This window comes from Chrysemys picta, chromosome 2 (genome assembly GCF_011386835.1).
Source record: "Chrysemys picta bellii isolate R12L10 chromosome 2, ASM1138683v2, whole genome shotgun sequence".
NCBI lineage: Eukaryota > Metazoa > Chordata > Testudines > Emydidae > Chrysemys > Chrysemys picta.
The window spans coordinates 169,350,029-169,374,122 of NC_088792.1; the positions used below are offsets into that span (position 1 = coordinate 169,350,029).

General features: G+C 42.1%; 1 protein-coding gene across 25 annotated transcripts in view; it reads right to left on the minus strand.

Annotated features, from left to right (window-relative positions):
- The window catches only part of PIGN (phosphatidylinositol glycan anchor biosynthesis class N), a 155,976-nt gene that overhangs the window by 99,970 nt on the left and 31,912 nt on the right, over window positions 1-24,094 (minus strand). For all 25 annotated transcript variants that reach the window (XR_010598692.1, XR_010598694.1, XR_010598690.1 and 22 more), the window contains 5 exons: window positions 21,448-21,578; window positions 16,449-16,565; window positions 4,565-4,605; window positions 3,033-3,092; window positions 809-901 (listed from right to left, as the gene is read on the minus strand). Coding sequence is in view for 15 of the 25 variants with exons in the window: in XM_065584832.1 (XP_065440904.1) it covers window positions 809-901; window positions 3,033-3,092; window positions 4,565-4,605; window positions 16,449-16,565; window positions 21,448-21,578 (442 nt within the window). In the remaining 10 variants the exon portion in view is untranslated. The remainder of the gene's footprint in view (window positions 1-808; window positions 902-3,032; window positions 3,093-4,564; window positions 4,606-16,448; window positions 16,566-21,447; window positions 21,579-24,094) is intronic.

Below are 24,094 nucleotides of genomic sequence, written 5' to 3' on the forward strand. Positions count from 1 at the left end.
AATCAAAGCCAAGAACCAGGAACAACTTTGGGGAGGTGGGAGGGAAGAACAACACCCTATTAACTAAAGAGGTGAATGTACCTGCAAAAAAGGTGACAAACACCATCAATACTATAGAAATAATGGTGTTGTGGAAAGAAAGAAAAAGAAAGAAAGAAAGAAAGAAAGAAAGAAAGAAAGAAAGAAAGAAAGAAAGAAAGAAAGGCTGGTTGAGAGACTTACTGGTCATTATGCTTCATGAGCAGACAGGCACTAGTTACCTTCTGATTAAGTTGTTTATTGGCCCTGAACTTTGAGCTTGGAATGTTCCAACCCCAGTTGCATAGAAAACAGATTCCCCACTCATGATCTATAGCAACCCACTTTCTTTTCAGATATCACAATTAAATTTAGGGCCAATTTCTGTGCTCACATAAGCAAGCATTGCTCTCATTTACTTCAATTTGAACTGCATACACAAACCCAAGGTCCAGCTGGATTCTTAGAAATTAAATTCTCTACACCAGTATAATGCACAATAATCATTACTGAACTTCATTTATGCTCAGGGCAATAAAAATAATTAATTATTCAAAAAAGTTAATTTTTTTCTTAAATTTAAACAAGAAATTTCCAATCCAACATAGATCTGCTTTTTATCTATTTCATATCATATAGTATGTACATGTGATTTCCCTTTTACTCTGACTTCCAATATGCATCATCAAAATGTTATCTTAGATGTATATACTATACTGTAGTACCTTTTAAATAGTGGTATGAAATATTTTTTCATTTTAAATGTTTACTTGAATGTTAATTTACTTACCTTAAACTGCTCAAGAATCTGAACAGCATTTGTAAACATGCTCTCAGCTTTGAAATGAGCACTATTATTCAGATAGTCCAAAGGCAGAATTCCCTGCAAACATTAAACATGAATTAATAAGATTCATATTTGGTCAAATAATCCAAAACTAGACAAAACAAAGTAAAGCTAGTTACAATTACTCAAATACCTATTGTTATAAATTACAACAAATACTCTTCCTATAATTATTCCTCTGTATCAGACCTAATCAATATAAGAAGTATAATATAAGATCTATCTTTCTCAAACCTTACAGAAAAAAATTCTGAACAGAACATATATTTTATATTATGTAATTTATAGGGAACAAATTAACAAGCCAATGAAGGCTGAAGAAGTGAAGCTTAACAGTAACTAAAGACAAAGGATGATCTTTTGGCAGAGAACTGGGATGCAGAAGATCTCGGGGACAATCCTGCTTCCATTGAAGTCAAAGAAAGCTTTCACCAACTTCCTTGATTTTAGGATTGAGACCCCGGGGGCTATTACTGATTGGCCACGTATTTGAAGTGGAACATCAAGTAAGTCACTTAACCTCTGTGCCTCAGTTTCTCCATTTGTAAAATAAGACACAGCACTTGCACAGAGATCATCATTCAAAGCTCTCTAAGCACTTTACAAAGATGTATAGATATCATTATCTCTATTTTACAATTTGGGAAAGTGACATACAAAAGAGATTTTTTTTCTTTTTTAAGCCCTATGCTGAATGTGTATATTTTACTGTAAATGTGTTGTGTATTTTTGCATCTTCATATGAAATCTCTCCAAAAGGCAAAAGTCCAATTCTAATATGAAGTAAATTTTTTTAATTATTACAAGTTCTGGGCCCATTAATATTCTCTCTTTGTTCTCCTCCTCTCTTAATAAATACATGTATCATCTATACTATGTTTCCAAAATGTATCTGTTTCCCTCTGAAGGTTCAGATTCTTTCCTGGGCCAAGATCCACTTAGTACAAGAGAATGGAGCCAGACTGGAAGGGAACTGTTATTGCTCCCTAAAGGCTGGTCTACACAGGGAAATTCATCAGCATAGCTTATTTTTGTAGAATAAAGTCATTTTTATTCCCACACAGAGTATTCACCTGGGGGAGGAAAGGGTTATACCAACATAGCCACAGTGGAATAGTTATTCCAGTATACCTATGTGGTCAATTTCCCCATGTAGAAAGCCCTAATTCTCAACCTTGTGAATCTCCAGCCCCAGCCTCAGCGTAAATCAAAGAATCCCATATGAATGTGTTTTCTAACCTACAACATCAGCTGGCAATGATCCTCAGAGGTGATCCAGTGACACCCTCTTCTTGCGTTGAGAGGAAGAGTGGCATAGGAACTGATTAAGCTAGCTTTACACCAGCAAAAAACTTTCCCAGCACTAGGGGAAAGTTCCAACTGACCACATATGGAAATGGAGCACAAAGAGGCAGGACCAGAAGACAGAATCTGTCCAAAGTCTACAGAAAAGTATTTTTACTATACACATTTGCTTTTTCCCCACTTAACTTTTGTTATGTACTGTATACGCATATGTGAGGTAAGCAATATAAAAGTAAATTAAAGCTTTAGTTGTTAATTAGGGCTAAATAAAGAAATTTGGTTCCATTATATGAGACAGCCATTGAGTGACAGAAATAATGGATACAAATAGATAAATGGCAAGGTTAAAAAAGAAGATCTATCCCAAATAAGGAATCAAATCATCAACTAACCTAATGAAATAAAATATCATCTCAAAATATCTCAGTAAACTAATTAATCTGATTAAAAATAACTCAACATTAAACTTCAGGAACTATTTTTTTTTAAAACAGTTTCAGCTCTTACAATTAAAAATAAGGAAAAAGAACGATAGCTCATACCCTAGTGTATCCTTACAGAAAATTAACAGAGTATTTGCATGGTTTAAGTAAAAAGGTGGCCATTTAATACTTTCAGAATTACAGGTTACAATGGATCAACTACTTTCATCATTTAAAATATTATGTTATACATTACAAAATAATATAAAAGAGGCAGATTGTATCTGCTTAGGCCTTAATGCTGCCAATACTTATTCTTATGCTTAATTTTACATCCTTGACTAGTCCCCATAAACTATGGCAAAAGTTTGCAATTTTATCTTTTTTTCATCTTTCCCCCCAAGAACATGCAGCCTTTTTTACTTTTTTTTATTTCTTACCACAGAATTAAGGGGAAAAGGAACACCAATAAGGGAAGCCATCAGCGGCGCTATATCAGCCTGTACAAACAAAAATGTTCTCAGTTGAGCATGCTTCAAGATGTTTAAAGTATTCATAAATTTAGATTAATTTTAAGAATGTACCTGTATTTTGAAATGTGAATAGTATCCTATCTGATAGAATCTATCACAGCATTAAAGCAGTCCAGCAAAGTAATATTTTTCAGGGTTCAAAATAATGCTCTTGATTCTGAATGGAATCAAAATTTGAGTTTTCAGAACAAGTTTTAATGTTCTACCAAATTAAACCCGTTTGATAATTCAACAGATTTATATATTAAAATTTCACATTTAAAAAAATAAATTCACTTTTAAAACCCTACCTTTTTTTAATTCAAAATTCAATATCTCCTTCACTGTTTTATCAGATAAATTTATTTGTTTTTTTTTTTTCATTATTTTTATCAAAGAAAGAATTATTTTCTTCACACTTCTCTTTTTTTTTTTAAAAAAAGTGGCATACCAAGCATAATATGTATAAAAAGGAATTCTTAATCCCTTGTTATTAGAATGTCAGCCGTTGACCAACCTTTACTATTTAGGGCTAGGTTCCAGTACCCTTAGTCATGTTAAGTTCCCTCTTATTCCATGAATGGTCCCTTAACTTCAATAGGACTACTCATGGAATAAGGTACTATTCATCATCTGGATCTTAGTATTTATCATTTTTATTTTCCTTAACATAAAAAGACTAGAAATCAATTTCCTTAGCTACACTGGTGTAAATCTGGAGTAACTCCACTAAAGTAAATGGAGTTACTACAGATTTACCTATGCACCAAAGGAGAATCTGAGTCACTATTTATAATAGGCAAAACACACAAAGTCATATTGTACCATTGATTTTTAAGCAGAACTCCTCACTGGAATTTCCGGAAAGGAGTTCTGCTTAAAATAAATACATAGCAAACGATAATATACTATTTGTCACAGACAAAACTAACTTTATGTTTCCAAGTCAATTATCAAATACACATTGAAACTGAAGACTCCTTTCTACACTTATATGGAAAGAAGATTTCACAACGCTTACAGACCTAAAGACTTGTATTCATTTTCAAAAGTGCTTGCCATGGTGCTGCTTTCAGTAGTTTCTACTCTAAACCTCTTTTTTTTTGATTGCTCATAGCTTTCCAAAACGTTCACCTTCTAGGCTGAATTTCCCATCTTTGGCCCCTTTCCTGAAGGTGATTTATTTTAGTTGAAGCAAAACTGTTGCAGCAACATAGCGATTGCATTAATTGATGCAGATAACAGCTGTAAGTGTCTGAGGGTGGAATTTTCCCCAGACACATGTAGTTTCCGAGGGCAGTGGTCTATGTCATTTAATATTCAAGTGGCAAACTCTGGAAAAATATTATGTTAGCACAATCACCCTTTCTTTCATAAATGCCTTTATAAATGTGGTGTGGGAGATTAACTTTCCTCTTTGAATTAATGTAATGAGCTTTTGAGTAGGATACATTTAATACCTGGTTGACATCCAGCCTCTTCCATTTCTCCAGTTTCCATTCTAAAAGCAATAACAGAGCACATAAGCAGCTGATCCAGGCAGATTTTAGAGCAGTGATACTCAGATTGAGGTTCACGAGCAACAAGTGGCTCTTTAATGGGTCCCCTGGAGGTCTTTGCAACACATGATATTAAAACACCGTGTGATTTAATTATTAATCAGTCTAAGTTATTAACCAATCAGGATGCTTTTTCTATGTTATTAACCAATTGTAGTTGATAAAGTAATAATATGTGATCAGTTATTTTGCTGTGAGAATAATATAACTAAATATTTCTACTGTCATACTGTTTAAATATGAATATATAGCACTACAGTAAATGAAACTATCAATTCACATGACTTGGCTCTTTTGGCTAATGTTGATGGCTAATTTGGCTCCTGAATCACTGGCATCGGAGTATCACTGTTTTAGAGAAATAATTAATTTGACTCTTAATGAGTTTCCAGTACTTTCTGTAAGGATTCTTTCCTCCTAAGAGAGACTTACACTTTGGCTTCAGTGCACAGGTCCAAGGGAGAGTACAGGCAAAAAGAACAAAACTAATTTCTTTCAGATTAAATTTTCTTTCATCCATAAGGAAAATCCACTGGCTGTACTTGTGACTACAGTCATCTGAAGGAAATCTCTTCTCCCCCCCCTCAAAAAAAACCACCTATATACCTGTATAACAGGGACACACATGCATAACTTCCTGAGAAAACTAAAGGATTCAAAGTGAGATTTGGAAACAGGGTATCTATATCTCACAGGCAGCTCTGAAAATGTAAACCTCTAACCACCAGAAGCACCTCCTTAGCTCACAGGCACTAAGGGGTAGATTCAGTATTATTTGTGGCAGACAGTCAGACCAGGCTCAGAAAAATCCCCTATTGTTTAACAGCCCAGGACATACCAAAATGCTGGTCTGGACAAAGTCAGATTTAATTATTTACTGCTAGCCAATTAAGCTGATGACCTCATATAAAGGGCTCTTTTTCCACCTGGACCCAAACAACCTCTAGTCTATTGTATCTACATTTGCCTCTTTAGAAAGCAACATCAAACTGGGAGAGGGCTTGGGGGCCATTTTAAAACTTAATTTAGCAGTTTATTTTTTCATCACTGCCTTGGTTTCTAATTTTTGAATTATTCCTCCTAGCAGTGATGTCACGAGCAGAGAAGAGGCAGTTTGCCCATCTTTTTGCAGAAGTCTTCCCACAGTAACAGAAGGAGAAGTAGGGGAAAGTGACAGGGTTAAAAAGAGCTGTAGACTGCAACTAGCATTTTAAGCACGATGCCATGTACCCAGTCAAAGCAGGTCTCAGAGGAGGTCTCAGACAGGGTGTTAAAATGCCAGTGGCAGCCTCTCTATACTATACTAGGGAGCTGAACTAATAGCAGCAATAGGAGGAAAACCACTTTAAGTTCCCTCAGTATAGACAAAGCCTGAATAGACCAGATAATGTCTTCCATCTGCACATGCATCTTCCACTGACATAAATGGATACCACACAGAGATCAAAGGCAGGATTCTGTCTGCTACATCAGATGAGTCAGACAGAATCAGTTCACCTTCACAATATTTTCTATTTAATAAAGTTTGTAACTAATATGGTTCTTCATAAATGAAAGCGTAAATCAATCAAATTTATTACAACCACCAGAGAAGCGCGGATATAACATAATTAACAGTTCTAGCTTAGTCTGTTATTTATTGTTAAAATAAATATTAAAAATCCTAGTCATTCCCCTGTCTGGGCCTCCCAATATCGCCTATGTACTCTATCTTCTTTAGACTAAAAGTTGCCTGGGGAAGCTGTATTCTGGGTCTTGTATTGTGCCTAGCTTATTCTCAGCACTTAATTCATCAAGTGACTAGATTCAGGGGTCTGATTATTGGTGTATGTTTTTCGAGTGTCTCTGCTCTCAACTCGTATACAACAGCTATATAGCTTAACAGTGAGAAACATATTTACAGCTAGTTCCTATGGTAATACATGAAGTGTATTATCAGTATTAGTCATGTATTCATAGTGATATACTTGTATCAAAATAACCTGAATTAATTTCCATGAGAATCTCACCTATATTTCTTTTCCCTGTTATGTAATAGAACAATTTTGTTTTCTCATAATAAGAAAACAATAGTGCAGAGGAGACACAAAACTGATGGGTTGACTACTCACACTGTAGTTCATGGAGGCTGCTCTGTTAGAAACTTTTGAAGCTATGAATGCAGTACTTTCCCAGAAAAATGCTTCCAAATATACAACACTATTTATCTCTCTTTCATAGCTTTTTATGGCACCCATAATTAGTTAGATCTAAGAGCTGCTGGGACACTGGAGGATACCTGCAGAACTGGCCATGGTAGGGTTGGACTCACAGGAGCACAAAGGAGAAACAGACACCCTCCCATCTAACTGCAGACTGTGCTTTTTTTGTTCTTATCTGCCATTTCAGGTGGATAACGCATGGGCTCTGTATAAGGTGCCCAGAGCAATTTTCTTGCTGTTGGATACAGCTTACTGGTGGACAGGACACAAACACTCTTACCCTGCTCTCCAAATTTCTAGCTGAGGTCTGCTGGGCAGTCAGCCGCAAAGGGAATGGAGGGAAATTAGTGTCAAAATACCAAATACCAAAAAAAAAGATGGGGGGGGGAGGGACAAGGAGTTTGCTAAGGCCCATCCAATCCAAAGGAAAAATCCTCTATAACATCCTGTAGATAGGGCGCAGTCAATGTGCAGAAACAGTGAGCCTGAGCTCCCTATATAAGGAGAAACTCTGGTTCCAGAAGCTTCTAGCAGAGCTTCCTCCAGAAGCTGCAATAGGCAAGGACAATCCATCAATTCTATGTCTCCTTTGGCATGGTAAAATCTGTATGCGAGAACAAAATTCTGCTCCTACTGAACTCAATGCCAAAACTCTAATTGACTTCATTGGGAGCAGGCCCTAAATCTGTGTAACATTCATTTCACCAAGGAATCAGAGAGCAACTTTTCAGAAAGAAGAGAGTTATACAGGAGTCATTATGATGGCCAAATGGATGCTGATATGCTTTGCACAAAGCAGACACTGATATAGGTGTGCTGTCAGGATTCTTGCTAAGCCGGTAATCTGATCAGCCTCTAGGGGAGGCAAAATACAGGTGAAATGACTGATAAGGGAAAGGCTGTCATCTCAGAGCAAGCAGTGTGCCTTCTATCCATATGAGGAGCACACCAATCATTCCATACCAAATTGGATAGGGTAACTCTTTGTTGCAACCACTGCCTCAGGTAATATCCACCCCTGATGGGGTGATGGGACAAGGAAAAACTCACTAAACCGCCAAGGAACTGTTTGCCATAAACAGAGAATAAAAAGTTTGGAGGCATTAAAAACAATTGTGTTGTCTCCTCTGGATTCTTGTATATTTGAGAAATTCAAAAGGATTGGAAGCATTTTCATGACATTATGCCTGTGCACCAATGTATGCAATCTTTAAAAAAAAATCACAAAGATATCAAAATGTTCTAAAAAAATGCAAGGATTTTAGATTTTCCTCATTTTCTTTATGCAACCTTCTTAAACTTTTTTGTTTGTTTGTTTTTGGAGGATGGGGAAGAAAGGGGTCAAGAGAACAGTTAAATTCACAGAGATCTTCAGGTACATCTTTCCTTTCACATAATAGAACAACTTTATTAAAACCACATCACTGGGTAGAATAGCTTAGTGGTGCAGCAGAGATGCTCTGTATGAACTTACAGGAGAGCATTTTACACTTGTATTCTTTACTTCGCAGCCCACCAGGAGTTGCTGTGTAATGCTGTCAAAGCAGAACACTGAGCCACAAGGAGGAGTTCTTATCAGGCAACAATGATTATTCATGGCAATTAAGTAAATGCTGCTCCAAAAGAGACCCAAACCCATCCTGTGTTCTTTGGTTAGGAGGTTAGTGACTACAATGCAAGCCCTTCAATGAGGGAGTGTTTGAAGAAGTGTTTCAGGGGACTGAAGCATAAATGTGGAGGAAACCCCTCAGCTGAGAGAACAAAATATTCCCCACAGTCGATAACCATTGTCTTTCCTCCTTCCATAGCAGGGTGTCAATTTAAATACCCAATTCACCCATAGTCTATTTACATGCTCCAACACTTCCATCAGAATTTCAGTTAAAATGCAGATGTTTATAATAATTGAAAAGAATCTGAGAACTGGATCAGGCAAAACTGGGATAGCTGATACCCAATTTGTAAAACTGGTCTTTTACAGTAAAAATTAATGTTATTAGGGCTATACATTTTGTACTTAGAAGTAGTAAGTGTCCTTGGAGTTTCTAAGAAAGACAGGATAGGTGAGGTAATATGTTGGACCAGCTTCTGTGGGTGCAAGGTACAAGCTTTCGAGCTACACAATATTCCTCTTCAGATCTGGGACACACTGATTTACTTCCACAGACATGAAGAAGCTGTGTAGCTCATACGCTTGTACCTTCCATTAACAGAAGCTGGTCCAATAAGAGAAGGTTACTCATCCTGTGCAGTAACTATGGTTCTTCAAGATGCGTGTCCCCATGGGTGCTCCATTCTGGGTGCGCATGCATCCCACATGCTTCAAATCAGAGATTTTAAGTAGCACTATCCATTCAGCTTGCGCATGCGCCCCCTGCAGCCTCATGCCCTGCACCATGGCTCTACAGAGCTGCGTGAGTGAACCACCATCAGTTCCTTCTAGACCACAGAGCTCCACTGTAAAGAACTCTGAAGCACAAGGAGGAGGAGGGCAGGTAGTGGAACATACATAGGGGAACTCATCTCCAAGAACCACAGTTACTGCACAGGGAGATTAACCTTCTCTTCTTATCTGAGTAGTGTCCCTATAGGTGCTCCACTCTAGGTGACTACCAAGCAGTACCCTCTACAGAGGTGTGGGATTTAGGAGTTGAGTCAAAGATTTAAAATAGTACAGTAGAGCTAAACATGGCATCAGAAGGTGAGGCATGAGAATATATGAATGGAGGTCCAAGTCACTGCTCTACATATTTCCGTGCCAGGAACGTTCTTAAGAAAGGCTATTGAAATAGAGAGAGATCTCACGGAAAGAGATAATACTTTAGAAGGAGGGTAGAGATCATGAAACTCAGAGCAGTAGGTAATGCAGCCACATATCCATTTAGACAGTCTTTGCTTGGAAATTGGAGATCCTTAGTTCGGTCCACAATGGAGAAACAATCTGGGAGTTTTTCTAAAGGGCTTGGTCCTATCTATATAAAAGGCTAATGCCCTCCTCACATCAAGTGTATGTAATGTCACATCTCTTTTATTCTGGTGTGGCTTAGAGAAGAAAACTGGAAGATAGATAGGTTGGTTTATGTGAAATTCCAAGGATAACTTTGGTAAGAACTTGGGATGTGGTCGCAACATGATCTTATCCTTAAAACAAGACTGAGGGGAGAGGGAGGTCAGAGCCTGTATCTCTCCAAATCTTCAAGTAGAAGTTATGGCTATTAGAAAAGCTGTTTTCACAGACAAGTGTAGAAGGAAGCAGGTAGCCATAGTTAAAAGTGGGGCCTGGTAAGGCATCTGAGTGCCAAGTTGAGGTCCCATGCCGGTGCAGGGCATCTGATTTGTGAAAAAAAGGTTCTCCAGTCCCTTGAGAAACCTCCTTGCTGTAGGATGAGCGAAGATGGAGAAACTCTCTACCATATGATGGAAGGCCGTAGCACTCTAACGGATCTTAGAGACAATCCTGTCATTTTTATCTCTAGTGTGTAATCCAATATAACTGATAACAGAGAGGATGTAGGTGAAAGATGTCTTAGGTCACACCAGTGACTGAATCTTATCCACTTTTGCACATAGGTACCACAAGTGGATCGTTTCCTACTACATAACAGCGCTCTCTTTACATCCTCAGAACAGGTTGTTTCTAACCCTGCATACCATCTATTAGCCATGCCTTAAGTCAAAGAACCTGGAGGTTTTGACTGGCATCCTGAGACAAGATGGGGAATGGGCCGGTTGACAAAAGAGCAAGCTGGGTGAGGTAAGGGAACCACGTTTATGCCATGTCAGAACTACTAGAATAACCCTGGCCTTGTCTTTTCTTATCTTGATCAGCACCTCGGCCATCAAGGGAATTGGGGGAAATGCATACAGCAGGCCTGAACTCCAACAAAGGTGAAAGGCATCCCCCAGGGTGTGGTGACGCAGTCTGTCTCTCAGGCAGACCTGGGAGCACTTCTTGTTCTTAGCTGTGGCAAAGAGGTCTATCTGCGGGATGCCCCAACATTGAAATATCCGGGGGAGCATAATGGGATCTATTTCCCATTCATGATCTTCCAAGAAGCACCTGTTAAGGGCAGTTGCTGTGATGTTTTGTATGCCTGGAAGGTAAGCTGCTGAGATATTGAGCTGGTTTTGTGTGCACCAATTCCAGAGCCTCACTGCTTTGACACAGAGGGAGTGTGGTCTTGCTCCCGTGACAGTTGATATGAAGCATTCATGACATGCTGTCCATCATGGTCTTCACATATCTGCCCCGATCAGCAGAAGGAAATGGAGACAGGCATTTGACTGCTCTGAGTTCCAGCAGAGAGGACTTGAGAGGAGATCACCTGCCTTGAACAGTATGGGTTTCTAGGTGGCTTCCCATCCCAATAGGGATGCATGACATTGGAGATGGATAAGCAAAGGAGACCCCGCACAAACATTGTGAGTATCCTTCCACCAGTCAAGGGAGTTTTTCATGACCAAAGGCATCAAGAACAGTTTGTTCAAACTGTGTTTGGTTGGCGAAAAAACAGTTCTATGTCACTGACTGGGATAGCCTCTTGGCACAAAAGGAAGCGTTTAAAACCAGAAGAACTGGGCATGTCCTCCCAGCATTCAAGTTCCCCTGAGGGGATAAAAAAAATAGGCACAAGGACAACCGTCCCTATCATAAAAAGTATAAATAAAATCTCTTCTTTTTTTTCAAATATTTTTTCCATTTTTAATTTTTTTTAACATTTATAAAATTATTACAACTAACACAAAGTAAACATTAAGAACTACCACTAAGTAACTAGTAAGATACAAGAAAAAAAGTACAGTTGAGGTAAGCTCAACTCAGACACTGCTGAGACTCCGTCTCAGGCTGAGGCAGTTGAGAAGGAACTGAGGGCGATTTGCCCACGCAACTCTATATAGCCATGGTGCAAACAAGAGGCTGCAGAGGACGCATGCCCATACCGAATGGATACTGCTACCTAATATATCTGATCTGAAGCACTTAGAGTCAAGCACCCTCTCGAAGAAGAAAAGATTATCTCACCTATCTTGTCTCTCTCTTATCCTGGGACTAACATGGCTAGAACTACACTGAAAACTACACCTTGACGTTTCTGGCAGTTCAACCATCATGGCCTAGGCCTCAAAGTCAGCCATTTTTGCTTATTGTCAATATATTATTTCGTGGCTTATTTTCAAACCTATTGGAGATGCAATAATTTTGTGCAAATACTTGATCCTAGAAAAGTGAAATGTTAGCATCATCTGTACCCAGAGTAGTCAAATTTATTTAGTCTCTACTACCATTACTCTTCTCAAGCACATGGCAGAATGAAAACCTCTGGACTGCTCATTTTTGCCTCTTTACTCCCCTCTCTAATGTAGCCTGACAAAGAATATAGCGACATAGAAACATATTACCCCACTGATCCTGAGCAGTCTTAGACTCTGAGGAGGTCTTGAGAAATGAAACAGGTACAAAAATGTAGCACAAGAGAAAAAGAAAAGCAAGCCAAGTGCATGATATAGTATCTCAAAACATACATGGCAACACAGAACCGCAATGAAGTTTCAATAATCCAGTATATTAATATACCATGTATTTAGAATATTAAATATGAACTCTTCCATACTCCATATATTAACACTTTGCAAGGATTGCATAATTTTTCTGAAATAAAAAAAAATTTTAAACAGAAAAAAGAAAAACATAAGGAAGGTCATGGCAGTGCTTTCTTTTACTCCAAAAGCACAACTACCTTAAGTTCCACTACAGCCACACAAAGGAAAATGAAATTGAAGGACCCCCAATTTGCAGAAGAAGAGTGTGGTAGGAAAGCAGTGTTTCCATGGCACATCCATTTCAACAGAGAATAAGGAAGTCTCTCTGTGCAAAAGACATGCATTTGGGGCTCAGGAGATTTGGAAACTGTGGGCTGTTGTCAGTAGGGTGACCAGACGTCCCAATTTTTGCTTCTTTGTCCCGTGTCCCAACCAATGTTCGGTCGGGACGCTGGACAAAAAAAAGCACATTTGCCCTCCACTCCGGCGCTCACGCCCCCCCCCACCCCGACTCCGCCCACTCCTTTCCCCATTGAATCCCTCCCCAAATCCCCGCCCTGGCCCCGCCTCTTCCCCAAGCACGCAGCCCGCATTCCCCTCCCTCCCAGGCTTGCACGCCGCTGATCAGGTGTATGGCGGCTGTGCAAGCGCTGGAGGGAGGCCGCCGGACACCAGCGTGCGGTGCTGCATGGGATGTGAGGGGGATGGAGGGAGGAGGTTAGGAGGAGGGATGTGTGGAGGAGGGTCAGGCATCTACCAGGAACGCAGGAGGGGAAGGAAAAGTTGCCGCGGCTGCCGGGGGCTAGCTGGGCATGGCCCGGGCTGCGTGCAGGCAGCAGCCAGAGCTGGCTCTGGCCCGGGTGGGCGGCGCGGCCCGGGGGCCACCGGAGACACGCGTCGCAGAGGGGCTGCGGGGGCAAGACTTGTCCCAGGCAGGGCCGGCCAGCGGACGGGGCGAGGAGCCGGCCAGGGTCCCCGGAACCCATAAACTTCCCCGTCGCTGCCAGGGAGCCCCGCGCCTCTCCCGCTCGGCTGCGCTCCAGTGGCTCGCCCTACCGGGAAGGAGCCGCTGGAGCGCAGCCGACCGGGAAAGGCGTGGGGCTCCCCGCCAACAGCGGGACGCGCCGCTATAGGGATATTAAAGAAGGTACTAACCGTGATTCCCCCAAGTGACAGTGACCCCCTCATAATTTGTCCCACTTTAAAATCCAACAGTTTCACCAAGTACAAAAATCTCTTGGGTCTTCTGTTAAAACTTTAACTTCTGTTAAAGCTACTGTCTGTAGAAACCATTGATTGTATCTATCCTGTGAAAGATACTTTATTACTATGTAAAACTTACAAACAAGTTAATTGACTTTGTTCTTGAAGTAATTGATACAATGTAAACAAACACTATAAGCCGTTAAGTGACTTTCACTTCATTGTAACAGCAAGGGCTCCTAGGAAAAAAAGACCCCCACCCTCTGTGATTAAAGGGCCGGGAGTCTCAAATGAATTAGCACACACCCCGAAAGTGGTGGAGACAGTAAATTAAAATATGGTTAAGATATGGAATGTATGTTGATGAATGCCTGATGTACATGAATGGTTAGGGAGGTGCCAGCCTAGAAAGGGAGTATCCATCCAACTACCAGACAACCCCCGGAGGGTAAACTGGGATCCACTCCATCACCTGGAAGGATGATAAACACAAACTTTGGACAGTGTGGAGCCACCAGGAATGTGCCACTTTGGACAGGAATGTGCCATCTGCTGATTGAGTCAGCAACAGCAGGATGAAACAGCTCCCATAGAGTAACATAGGAATTAATTCCTATAAGAATGGACTCTCAAGACTGAGGATTTTGAGTCTCTGGTTCTGCTGCTAACTATCTATCTGCGTGCGTGTGTATATAAGGAATAAGTAGTGATAGGAATAAGTGGTCAAACAACGTTGTTTACTTTTATCTTTTGCTTTATCATTATATTTACAATAAATGTGGCAGCTTTGCCTTATCCCTCTTAATAAGATCCTGCTGGTTTTTATTCTATTGGTATAACACCGCATGTGCCCAGGGCGGGCCGGGAGGCTCCACGGGGCCAGGAAAAGCCCCGGCTCCCGCCTGCTGCCCAGCCCGGAGCCCCGGGGAGCCGCTCAGGAGACCGGCCGCCACTGCGGCTCACCTGTGCCAGTCCCGGCCCCCTGCATGACCGCGCCATGCCACTCCCGGGGTCCCCGGCTCCTAGGGTTACCATATTTTGTGCCTCCAAATGGAGGACACTCCACGGGGCCCCGCCCCCGCCCCCGCCCCAACTCCGCCCCCTCCCCAAAGTCTCCGCCCCCTCCCCTGCTTCCCGCGAACATTTGATTCGCGGGAAGCCTGAAGCAGGTAAGGGGGAGTGTGGGGGGAGGAGACGTGGCCCAGGCTGGCCCCCCGGCGGCTCCAGCCTGGGTCGGCTCGGGCCCTGGGGTGCCGGCCCCGGCCCCCGGCCGACCACCCCCGGCCCGCCCAGCACTGCCGGCCCCCGGCGGCCTGGCGCACCCCCCGGCGGCCCGGCAACCCCGGACCGGCTCCCGGCCCCGCACCGGCCCCCCAGCCCCGCACCGGCCCCCCGGCCCCGCACCGGCCCCCCGGCCCCGCACCGGCTCCCGGCCCCACGGGCCCGCTCCCCCGGCTCCCGGCCCCACGGGCCCGGCCCGGCACCGCGCCCCCGGCTCCCCGCCCGGCCCGGCACTGTGACCCCGGCTCCTGGCCCGGCACTGCGCCCCTGGTTCCCGGCCCGGCACCGCGTGCCCGGCTCCTGGACCCCGGCCCGGCACCGCGCGCCCGGCCCGGCTCCCGGCCCGGCACCATGCCCCCGGCCCCGCGACCCCAGCCAAAGAGGCCCCGGCCGAGCACCACCGAGCCCTCCCTCCCTCCCGATTTTCCCGGACATGCCCGGCTTTTGGGGATTTCCCCCCGGACGGGGATTTGAGCCCCCAAAAGCCGGACATGTCTGGGAAAATCCGGACGTATGGTAACCCTACCGGCTCCCATGCACCGCTGCTGCCCTGTGCCTAGCCCCGGGCTCAGGGGCTCCTGCAGCCACTTCCAGGGGAGAGACAGCTTTGTCCCCGCCCGGTCCCGCTGCGAGGCTCTGCCTCCTTGCGCCCATCCAGCCTGTGCCCTGCCCGGGGCCCCGCTGGAGCTGTACGCCCTCACCCAACCGAACTCCTGTGCTTCCCAGCGCCTCCTCTTGGTCCCCCCCCGATGCCCTCTTTATCCCCAGCCCCCTCTGCATCGGAGCCACCTTTTGCCGTGGGGTGGGCAGTGCATGCAGCCGGGGCGCTGTGTACGATCCGGCAGCGCGGCTGGGGCCTGCTAATGCCTCCCACCCCTGCGAAACTGCCTTTTTTTTTTTTTGCTCCGCACCCCTCCCAATATTTCATTCCTTTGATCTGGTCACCCTAGTTGTCAGGAAGGGCTAAAGCCAGGAATATAGCCATGCTCTCCACTGTATTCTGTTCACCTGGAAACCTGCAGGATTACCCAATCAGTATTTTATGCAGGCCACTCCACCCTTTTAAGAAACCCTTGGGGGATGGGGAGTATATTCAGGCCATCTGCAAAAAACAAGACCATGGCAGCATGACTACTGCTATGCTATGGTGGGGCTACAAGAAAGTTTGGAATCAATGTAGAAGTATTTAGCTTCTGTGAAGATAAATTAACCTCAGAGGCATCCTCAGAACCATGCTTCAACTGGGACATCCAAAGTTTTTGGGACATGAACATCCTTCTCACACCTATTCGGAAGCGACAATTGGAAGGAAACTCTGCAAGTGAGATTTTGCTCGTGAGACAAGCCTTCCACAACCATCACCACATACTTCCCCAACTACCCCTTTTTCTTGTAACGTAGAACACAAGGTCTCTGGGGCAAATTCTGCCTTTGTTTTCTTGCTTACAAACCTTACTGCGCCATAATTTCAATGCAGTTTAAATCCGATGGATGTGAGGTTCAAATATTGCCCTTTCCATTGAACATTTTTAATGTAATTTGGTGATTTGTTTACATACCTTTTAAAAATTCATCTTCAAAAAACTGGAATGTGACTTTCTGTGGATAATTCACTCCAGCTCCCCAAGCAATCAATGGTGTTAAAGTCTCTGAGGGATGACCAGCCCCATGAGAGCCTACAGATATGACAAACCAAAAGCACAATGACTTGATAAGCAAGGCAAATAGTGCTCTCACAGAGCCAAGTTAAAATTTCTGCCTAGAAAAAATATCCTGGCTATATTCTTCAGGCAGGCTACACTAGCACCACATGTTATTTTACTGCAATGCCGAGACATTTTAGAAACCTTTCTTTTAAAATTTGCACTTATGTAGTGACATCTATTTGAGAATCACAAAGCAATTTACAAACATTGGCTAACTTCAGCTTCACCACCACCCTCTGAAATAGATATTTTTCTTCATTTTAAAATATGTGGAAACCAAGGAACAAGGAAAGTCAAGTCAAAAATTTCAAATTTGAATGCCCAAAGTTAAGCACTTAGGCTCCAAACCTTCAAAAACATATACATGTGCCTAACTTGCATGTGCCATTGAAACCAAAGGGATTTCTCAGGTGTGTAAAGTTAAACATGTCTATACATTTTGGCAAGTTTGGGATCTTAGGCACCTAAATAAGTGACTTGATTTGCACAGGTACAAAGTATCTGCAGCCTCCACTGCCCTTTTCCAGTGGTGAAAGGTGCCCACTGAACAAGCTGGGGAATCATAGGTGCCCTGTCCTGTTCCCAGTATACCTTACAAAACACATTCTACAAGGTGTGTGTATGTAATGAGAAGGGTTTGAAAGACTATCAAATTTAATTACTGATATGTAATTAAAGATGAAATCTTAATATATATGCTCCAGAAAATTATAAATAAATTAATGGAGATATCCTATCTCCTAGAACTGGAAGGGACCTTGAAAGGTCATTGAGTCCAGCCCCCTGCCTTCACTAGCAGGACCAAGTACTGATTTTGCCCCTGATCCCTAGGTGGTCCCCCTCAAGGATTGAACTCATAACCCTGGGTTTAGCAGGCCAATGCTCAAACCACTGAGCTATCCCTCCCCCGCCCTGAGATAGAGTTGAGGTTGCGTGTGCAACAACTGGTAGGGTACAAATGAAAGGTTAAAGTTTGCTAACTAACTCTGCTTTCTTTTAAGCCACTTTGAGCCTAAGAACCTGCAGGTCTGGGAAGGATTTGTGGATTTAAGCCCCTACACACAAAGTTCTTCCGCTTCCCTCCGTTTTGATGATTGAATCAGAGATTCTTGTTAATCCAAGAAGGAGAGCAGCTTTAGTACAAAGGAAACTAACCCTGAGAGAGAGGGGCAAAAGTGCAGGAGCAGGGAAGAATAGATGCTGTTTATCTGAATGGGCTCAATAAGGGAGATCTTCTCCCCTACCTGAACTTGTTTAGATTTTTTTTTTCTCATAGTGCACGTCTTGGCAGAGAGCAGACTGGCAGAGGTTCTAAAACTCCTCTCTCTGCTGCTGTCCCCAGCAGACCACAAACTAGCAAACTGTTTTCTAGCAGAGTGAGAGGACTGGCTCATAATGGAAGCATAATTATCCAGCAGAGAAGTCAGGTTGGTATCAGGTGCTAAGAATAGCCTTCTGAATCCCTTGGTGTATCCCAAATCCATTGTTCAGCAAAGCAGAAGGAAATAGGTGACCTAACACATCTCCCTGGAGTGGTAACCACTCTGGGAAGCTTTTGATGCTAGGAAAATCTGCCCCAACCACTGCATTCCCTTCCAATGCAAGATTTCTTTTCTTTCTGAGTTCATAAGCAGGAGCCTTTTGAAGTTGCTGCGGCAGCTGTTCAGTTTCTACAACTACTATAAGGCCTTGGGATGTACCACTAGGGTTTGGAAGTCCCCAGACCCACGCATTAAAGGGTTTCCAAGAAGATTTTCTCCCTCCCAGACAAAAAATTTCCAGTGGGGGGGAAAAAAAATATTTTTCAGAAGAAAGAATTCCTTGAAAAATTCCTCGCACAGAAAGCAGAACAGGCAACATTTGCTCTTCTCTATAGAGTACAGAGACTGGGGAAGGACCAGATAGGGAATTTTCAGTTTCAAAAAGGGAGCTCTGCCTCCATTCATCAGGCATGAGCTAGGACCTCTCTCCAGTGTAGTGAATCCATCACAGGAGAAAAGCAAATTTTGGGGTGCATTTTTTTTAAACTGACCCACAAATGCGTGCCACTGCCTCATTCTTATTATCCCTTTCCTCTCACCCAACTCTCTGACCATCATTCTTTGTGCCATAAGCACTTTGTGTGTCTTTACTTGTTTTTGTCAGGTGCCTAACACATTTTGAATGGATTCAAAATAAATAATAGCAGAACTGTTACTACTACAGCTCTAATAAAAGCACAGATCTAAAGCTTTTAGACTCCTGGCTATGGTCCGGATGTGCTTTTTTCAGGCTCGAAAATCCTGGAATCACTAAAGCCAATTGTAAAGCTCCAACTCACTTTAAAGGTATAGGATCAGGCTTTTTATAAAGAGGGACAGGAGAAATCTCTCAAAAATTCAAAGGATACCCCCATTTTATAGAATCATAAAAAAGTAAGGGTGGAAGGGACATCGAGAGGTCATCTAGTGCTGAGGCAGGACCAAATATATCTAGATCATCCTCAACATGTATTTGTCCGATCTGTTCTTAAAAACCTCTAAGAATGAGGATTCCATAACCTCCCTTGGCAACCTATTCCAGTGTTTCACTATCTGGAGTTTTCTTGTAATATCTAACCTAAATCTCCGTTGCTCCAAATTAAGCCGATTACTTCTGGTCCTACCTTCACTGGATACAGAGAACAATTAATCACCATTCTTTTTATAAACAGTCTTTAACATGTCAGAAGACTTATCAGGTTCTCCCCCTAACCCTAACTCCCCCCCCCCCCACCCCAAGTCTTCTTTTATCAAAGCTAATTAGGTCTAATTAACCTTTCCTCACAGGTCAGGCTCTCTCAACCTTTTATCATTTTTGTTGCTCTCCTCTGGACTCCCTCCAGTTTGTCCACATCCTTCTTAAAGTGTGGCACCAAAAGCTGGACACAACACTGCTGAGTGCAGCAGAACAATTACCTCCCATGTTGTATATACAACACTCCTTTTAATACACCCCAGAAAGATATTAGCCTTTTTTTGCAACTGTGCCACACTGTTGACTCATTTCAAGTGTCTTCCTTTCCTTCTACTTTCAAAGACCTTGTGTCGTGATCAATAACCTCCAAGCTAAAGAGAGCTAAAGACAGCTTCCTGCAGAATCCCTAAGTATTTTTCCAGGATTCCAGATGCACTTTCCACAAAGCTAGTTAATTTTCAGCTAATGAAACAAAAATCAAAAATATGCATTAACAAAAAAGCTAAATCAGGCTTAGGAAGATGATAGTGACACTCAAAGTCTTTTTATTGTGGTGAAAGAACAAACAGGAAAAAATTTATTCTAAAATTCAAATGTTCCAATATAAATGTCAGCTAGCTCAACAATAAAATGTAATATTCAAACAGACCTTTGTTTTGCATATGAGCAAATGATAATTGGACTGATTGCTTTCAAAAATAAGTATAAATAAATTCTTAATCTCTGATGGATTATTAGGAGTAAACAAATCCTGTTATTCCATCTCTGAACAGTTTGTTTTATGCAAAAGGCAATAATCAAACTCTGTATTTTACTCCTGAACTGTATCTGAAGCATCAATAATTCAAAATACCTCATGCTAATAAATTATAAAAAATACTGCTATTCAAAACAAATAGCTTCCATGGATGCTGGGCAGGAAAGTCTCCATGGCTTACCACCCACTAGAACAGAATCTTCCTTCGAGAGGATTAACCTTACCTCAGAATTACAGAATGCTAATGGTAATCATTTTTCTGCCATACTTCCAATTGGACACATGTAGGACTGGCCCAGTGAATGCTCAAGTAAACCCACATTCTGCATCCCCAAACACAACTAAGTAGTAACATATAAAACCGTGAGATTGATTCAAATTGCAGTTTTTCTTTTGAATGAAGAAAAGATATTTGCCACATAGTGCCAGCTTGATACACAAACCTCACTTGTGATATCTGGCAACAAAACTATAACATAGTACTCAATTTGATTACATCTCTGAAACCAGATGTTTCTTTGCTTGAATGGGGCTACTCACAACAAGAGAAAACCTTAGAGGAGAGCACACTCTTTCTTTACCCTTTTTAGTTTACGCTCATCCTCAGAAGGCTATTAGATGATACAGATGCTTTTTGGAAGACAGATTCTTTACTGGAAAGTTGCAATCTCTTTCCCCTGGAAGTCTGACTGTCACCATAGAGGTACATTTGACACAGGTCCACCAAAAAGAAAAACTAAAGTTTCTCTGAATCTCATATTCTTACACCACAGCACAACTGCTGCCAAGACCTTAGACTGGTAAAATGTACCTCTTTTTTGGTAGCTGACATGATTATGTTATGGTAATTAATTTCATTGGGGGAGGAAGTCATATTTTATCAATCTTTAAGAGAGCATATAGCCAAGCTTCTTCACACATAAGATGAACGTGGCCTTTGGTGTAACTGATAACAACATGTATTAATAGGACTTTCACCACACAAAATATTTTAAGTAGAAAATGTGAAGTGATCAAAGGACATTAACATAGCTTTTTGTATGCAACTGGAAATTAAGGCTAGGTTTGTCCCCTTTAGTTGACAGGATAGTTTTTGACTTTCACAGAAAGGTCGGAGACTCATTTAAATGGAAACTCCACTACAGTAAATTCTCCCTCTCCATCAGTCCTGAACTCCATCACTCCAGAATCTTCTCCTCCTCAGCCGAAGTTGCAGTGAGTCATTTGGCCCTGTACAAAATCAAGCACCTGGCACAGTGGAGGCAGCAGAGCTTTCATGGTGAGTGAAGGCCTCAAAACTGCTAATGCATATTCTAAATAATCAGAAACTTGCCAATAATCTTAACTGCTAAGTAATTTTAGAGATTTAAAAAGTATCACCCCAATCTGTCATTCCATGGTCAGAAGTTAAGATAAAGGCAGTTTTTCCATCATTTCCATAAAAATCCTCAAGCATTGAGACAATGTCGTTTATGCCTTCATCAACTTTTCTGATATTGTCCTTGTATTCCCTATAACAAGGAAAGAAAAATATATTTGATTTACTGTGACCTCTGAATTACAAATGGCAGAATACATTGTATATGGTAGATTACCCATTGTCATTAAGGCAAGCCTCTTGATTAGGGCCAACTTCATGATTTACATGGCCTCAAGCTGTCAAAGGGAATCTAGAGGTGTCTCTCGCTTCCTCTAGATCTCATACCATGGGGGGGGGGGGGGGGGGGGGGGGGGGGGATGAGTTGACCTCCTGAGTGTGGTGTGGAGGATTCTTGTATAATCTGTATCTATCTAAGGTCAAACAGGTCTTTGATAGAAGACTCTGGAATTTAGTAATCTGCAGTAACTAAGTAGGTGGATACGTGTGACGGTTCTCAGTTGCCCAGGACTGAGAGTCAGTTTGTTATCCCCTACCTCTAGTGAGAGATAGCCTTGCCCAATGGCTAGGTGTTACCTCTCTACCACCAGCAGCCTGTTAGTCATTCAAGCACTCTCCTCTGGCCTATGCCAGCCCTGTCTTCACCTTGCATGTTAATAATAGATGCACCCCAGTCCCCGAGTCCCTTTGAAGAGTTCTCCTGTGATATCCAGCCCAACACTGGCTACTCTCAGAAATCTCAGCTCCTTCGCCCCCAAAGGAGCAGTATATCCCAGTTTACTGGTTTTACCTTAAACCACCGCTCCCATAAATCACACGGCACTAGTGAGCAGTTATAATAAAACAAAATTACGTTTATTTAAGAAAGAAGAGAGAGTCAACTATAAACAATAAAGTGGTGGAAACAAATGGTTACAATACAAAAGCATAAAATGCAAACCTGGGTCTACATTTATTAATAGTTACCTCACCTATCTAATATAGTAGATTATGCCCCCCAAGTTCAGTCTGTTACAGAGCCAGCTGGATTCACAGGAATTAGGATCCAAACTTTCATGAAAACACCCCCATGCCACAAGATGTTTCCTCAGTGAATGGATACAGAGTGCCTCTCCCCACTCTGTGTTATGCTGAAAAAGTCTTTTGTCTCTATGCATAGAAAGGGCAATCCTTTGTCTGTTGTACTGTTCCCCCCCCCCCTTTTTTTTTAACCTCCATGTGGTTTTGATTGTTTGAAGTGGTCTCTGACAGTTTTCTATTGATAGGCTTGGGATGGAGCAAGCTAGATAATTGAGCATTGCAATACATTACCGGCTAACCAGGGAGAGGTAGCAGTTCCCTCCTGCTTGAATGGGCCATCACTGAGTCCTCTGGTGACTAACTTTTAGATCCAAGATTATAAAAGTGTGCTTTCAGTATAGTTACATTATTCCTTAAACATTACTGTGTTTGCCTTGTGAAGTATCAGTTGAAAACGCATAATCTGCTGAACATTATTGTCCTGGTAAAATGTGTGTATCAACACGGTATGTAAAGTTATAAAATTTTACTGTATAATGTTGTTGTTATGTTCCAGAGTTAGAAAAGCAGGCCCAAACCAGTTTTCAAAGACAAAGACACACTGGCACCCCAGTCAGGTGTTAATGAACCATCACCTGCTCAAAGAGCCATTTTCTGGCAGAGAGACGGCATGAACAAGAAATGTACATTTCATCACAAGGACGATTCAAACCTTATGTCCACAAGAGACTGTTTGTCACCGTGACTCAACAAAGATGTTTCTAGCACAAGAAATTGAACTAAAGAGGGGAGAAAAATGCTTGACCTCACTCTCCTCCTCCATCTCTGCTCATGACATCAATGACTCGCAAAGAACTGAACTTGGAGGGGAGAGGCTGGAGTGCTGGCTGGGAGGCTATTCAGCCAGTACAGACTGCTATAAGCTTTTGCTTTTAAGTTCACTTAGCTTGTTAAGTTAGGCATTTAGTTTGCATTTTATCTTGTATTTCTTTTGTAACCAATCCTGACCTTTATGCCTCATTACTTGTAGTCACTTGAAATTTTTCTTTTCTTTCTGTAGTTAATAAACTTGTTTCACTGTTTTAGCTAACCAGTGAATTTTGATTAAAGTGTGTGGGAAACTCCATTTGGGATAACAAGGCTGGTGCATATAATTTTCCATTGATGAAATGACGGACTTTATATGTGCTTGCATTGTTCAGTAAGGTGCTGGGCAATACAAGATGCACATTTCTGGGGGGAAATCTGGGACTAGAGAATCTGCTGGTGTTCTGAAGTGTAATTCATGAGTGACTAGTGACTAGCTAATAGCACTCAATACTGTGCAGCTGGAAGCAAGTTTCATGCTGGAGCCTGTGTGTTAACTGACCCAGAGTGGCTGTTCGCCAGTAAAGCAATGTAAAAGGCATCCCAGGTTGGAGAGCTGAGGACAGCTATTCAGCAATCCAGATTGTACCTGTGTAATGTTACAAATAACCTCACAATGATTATTAGTCTTGATAAGTTACAAGCTTTCTGTAGATACCTTACATGTTACTCCTTATGGATAAGCACCCTGCAAGACATGTGTTTGGTACAGTGCCTTTGTCTGGTCTGAGATAATAGTTGTTTGCAAAGAACAGGAAAACA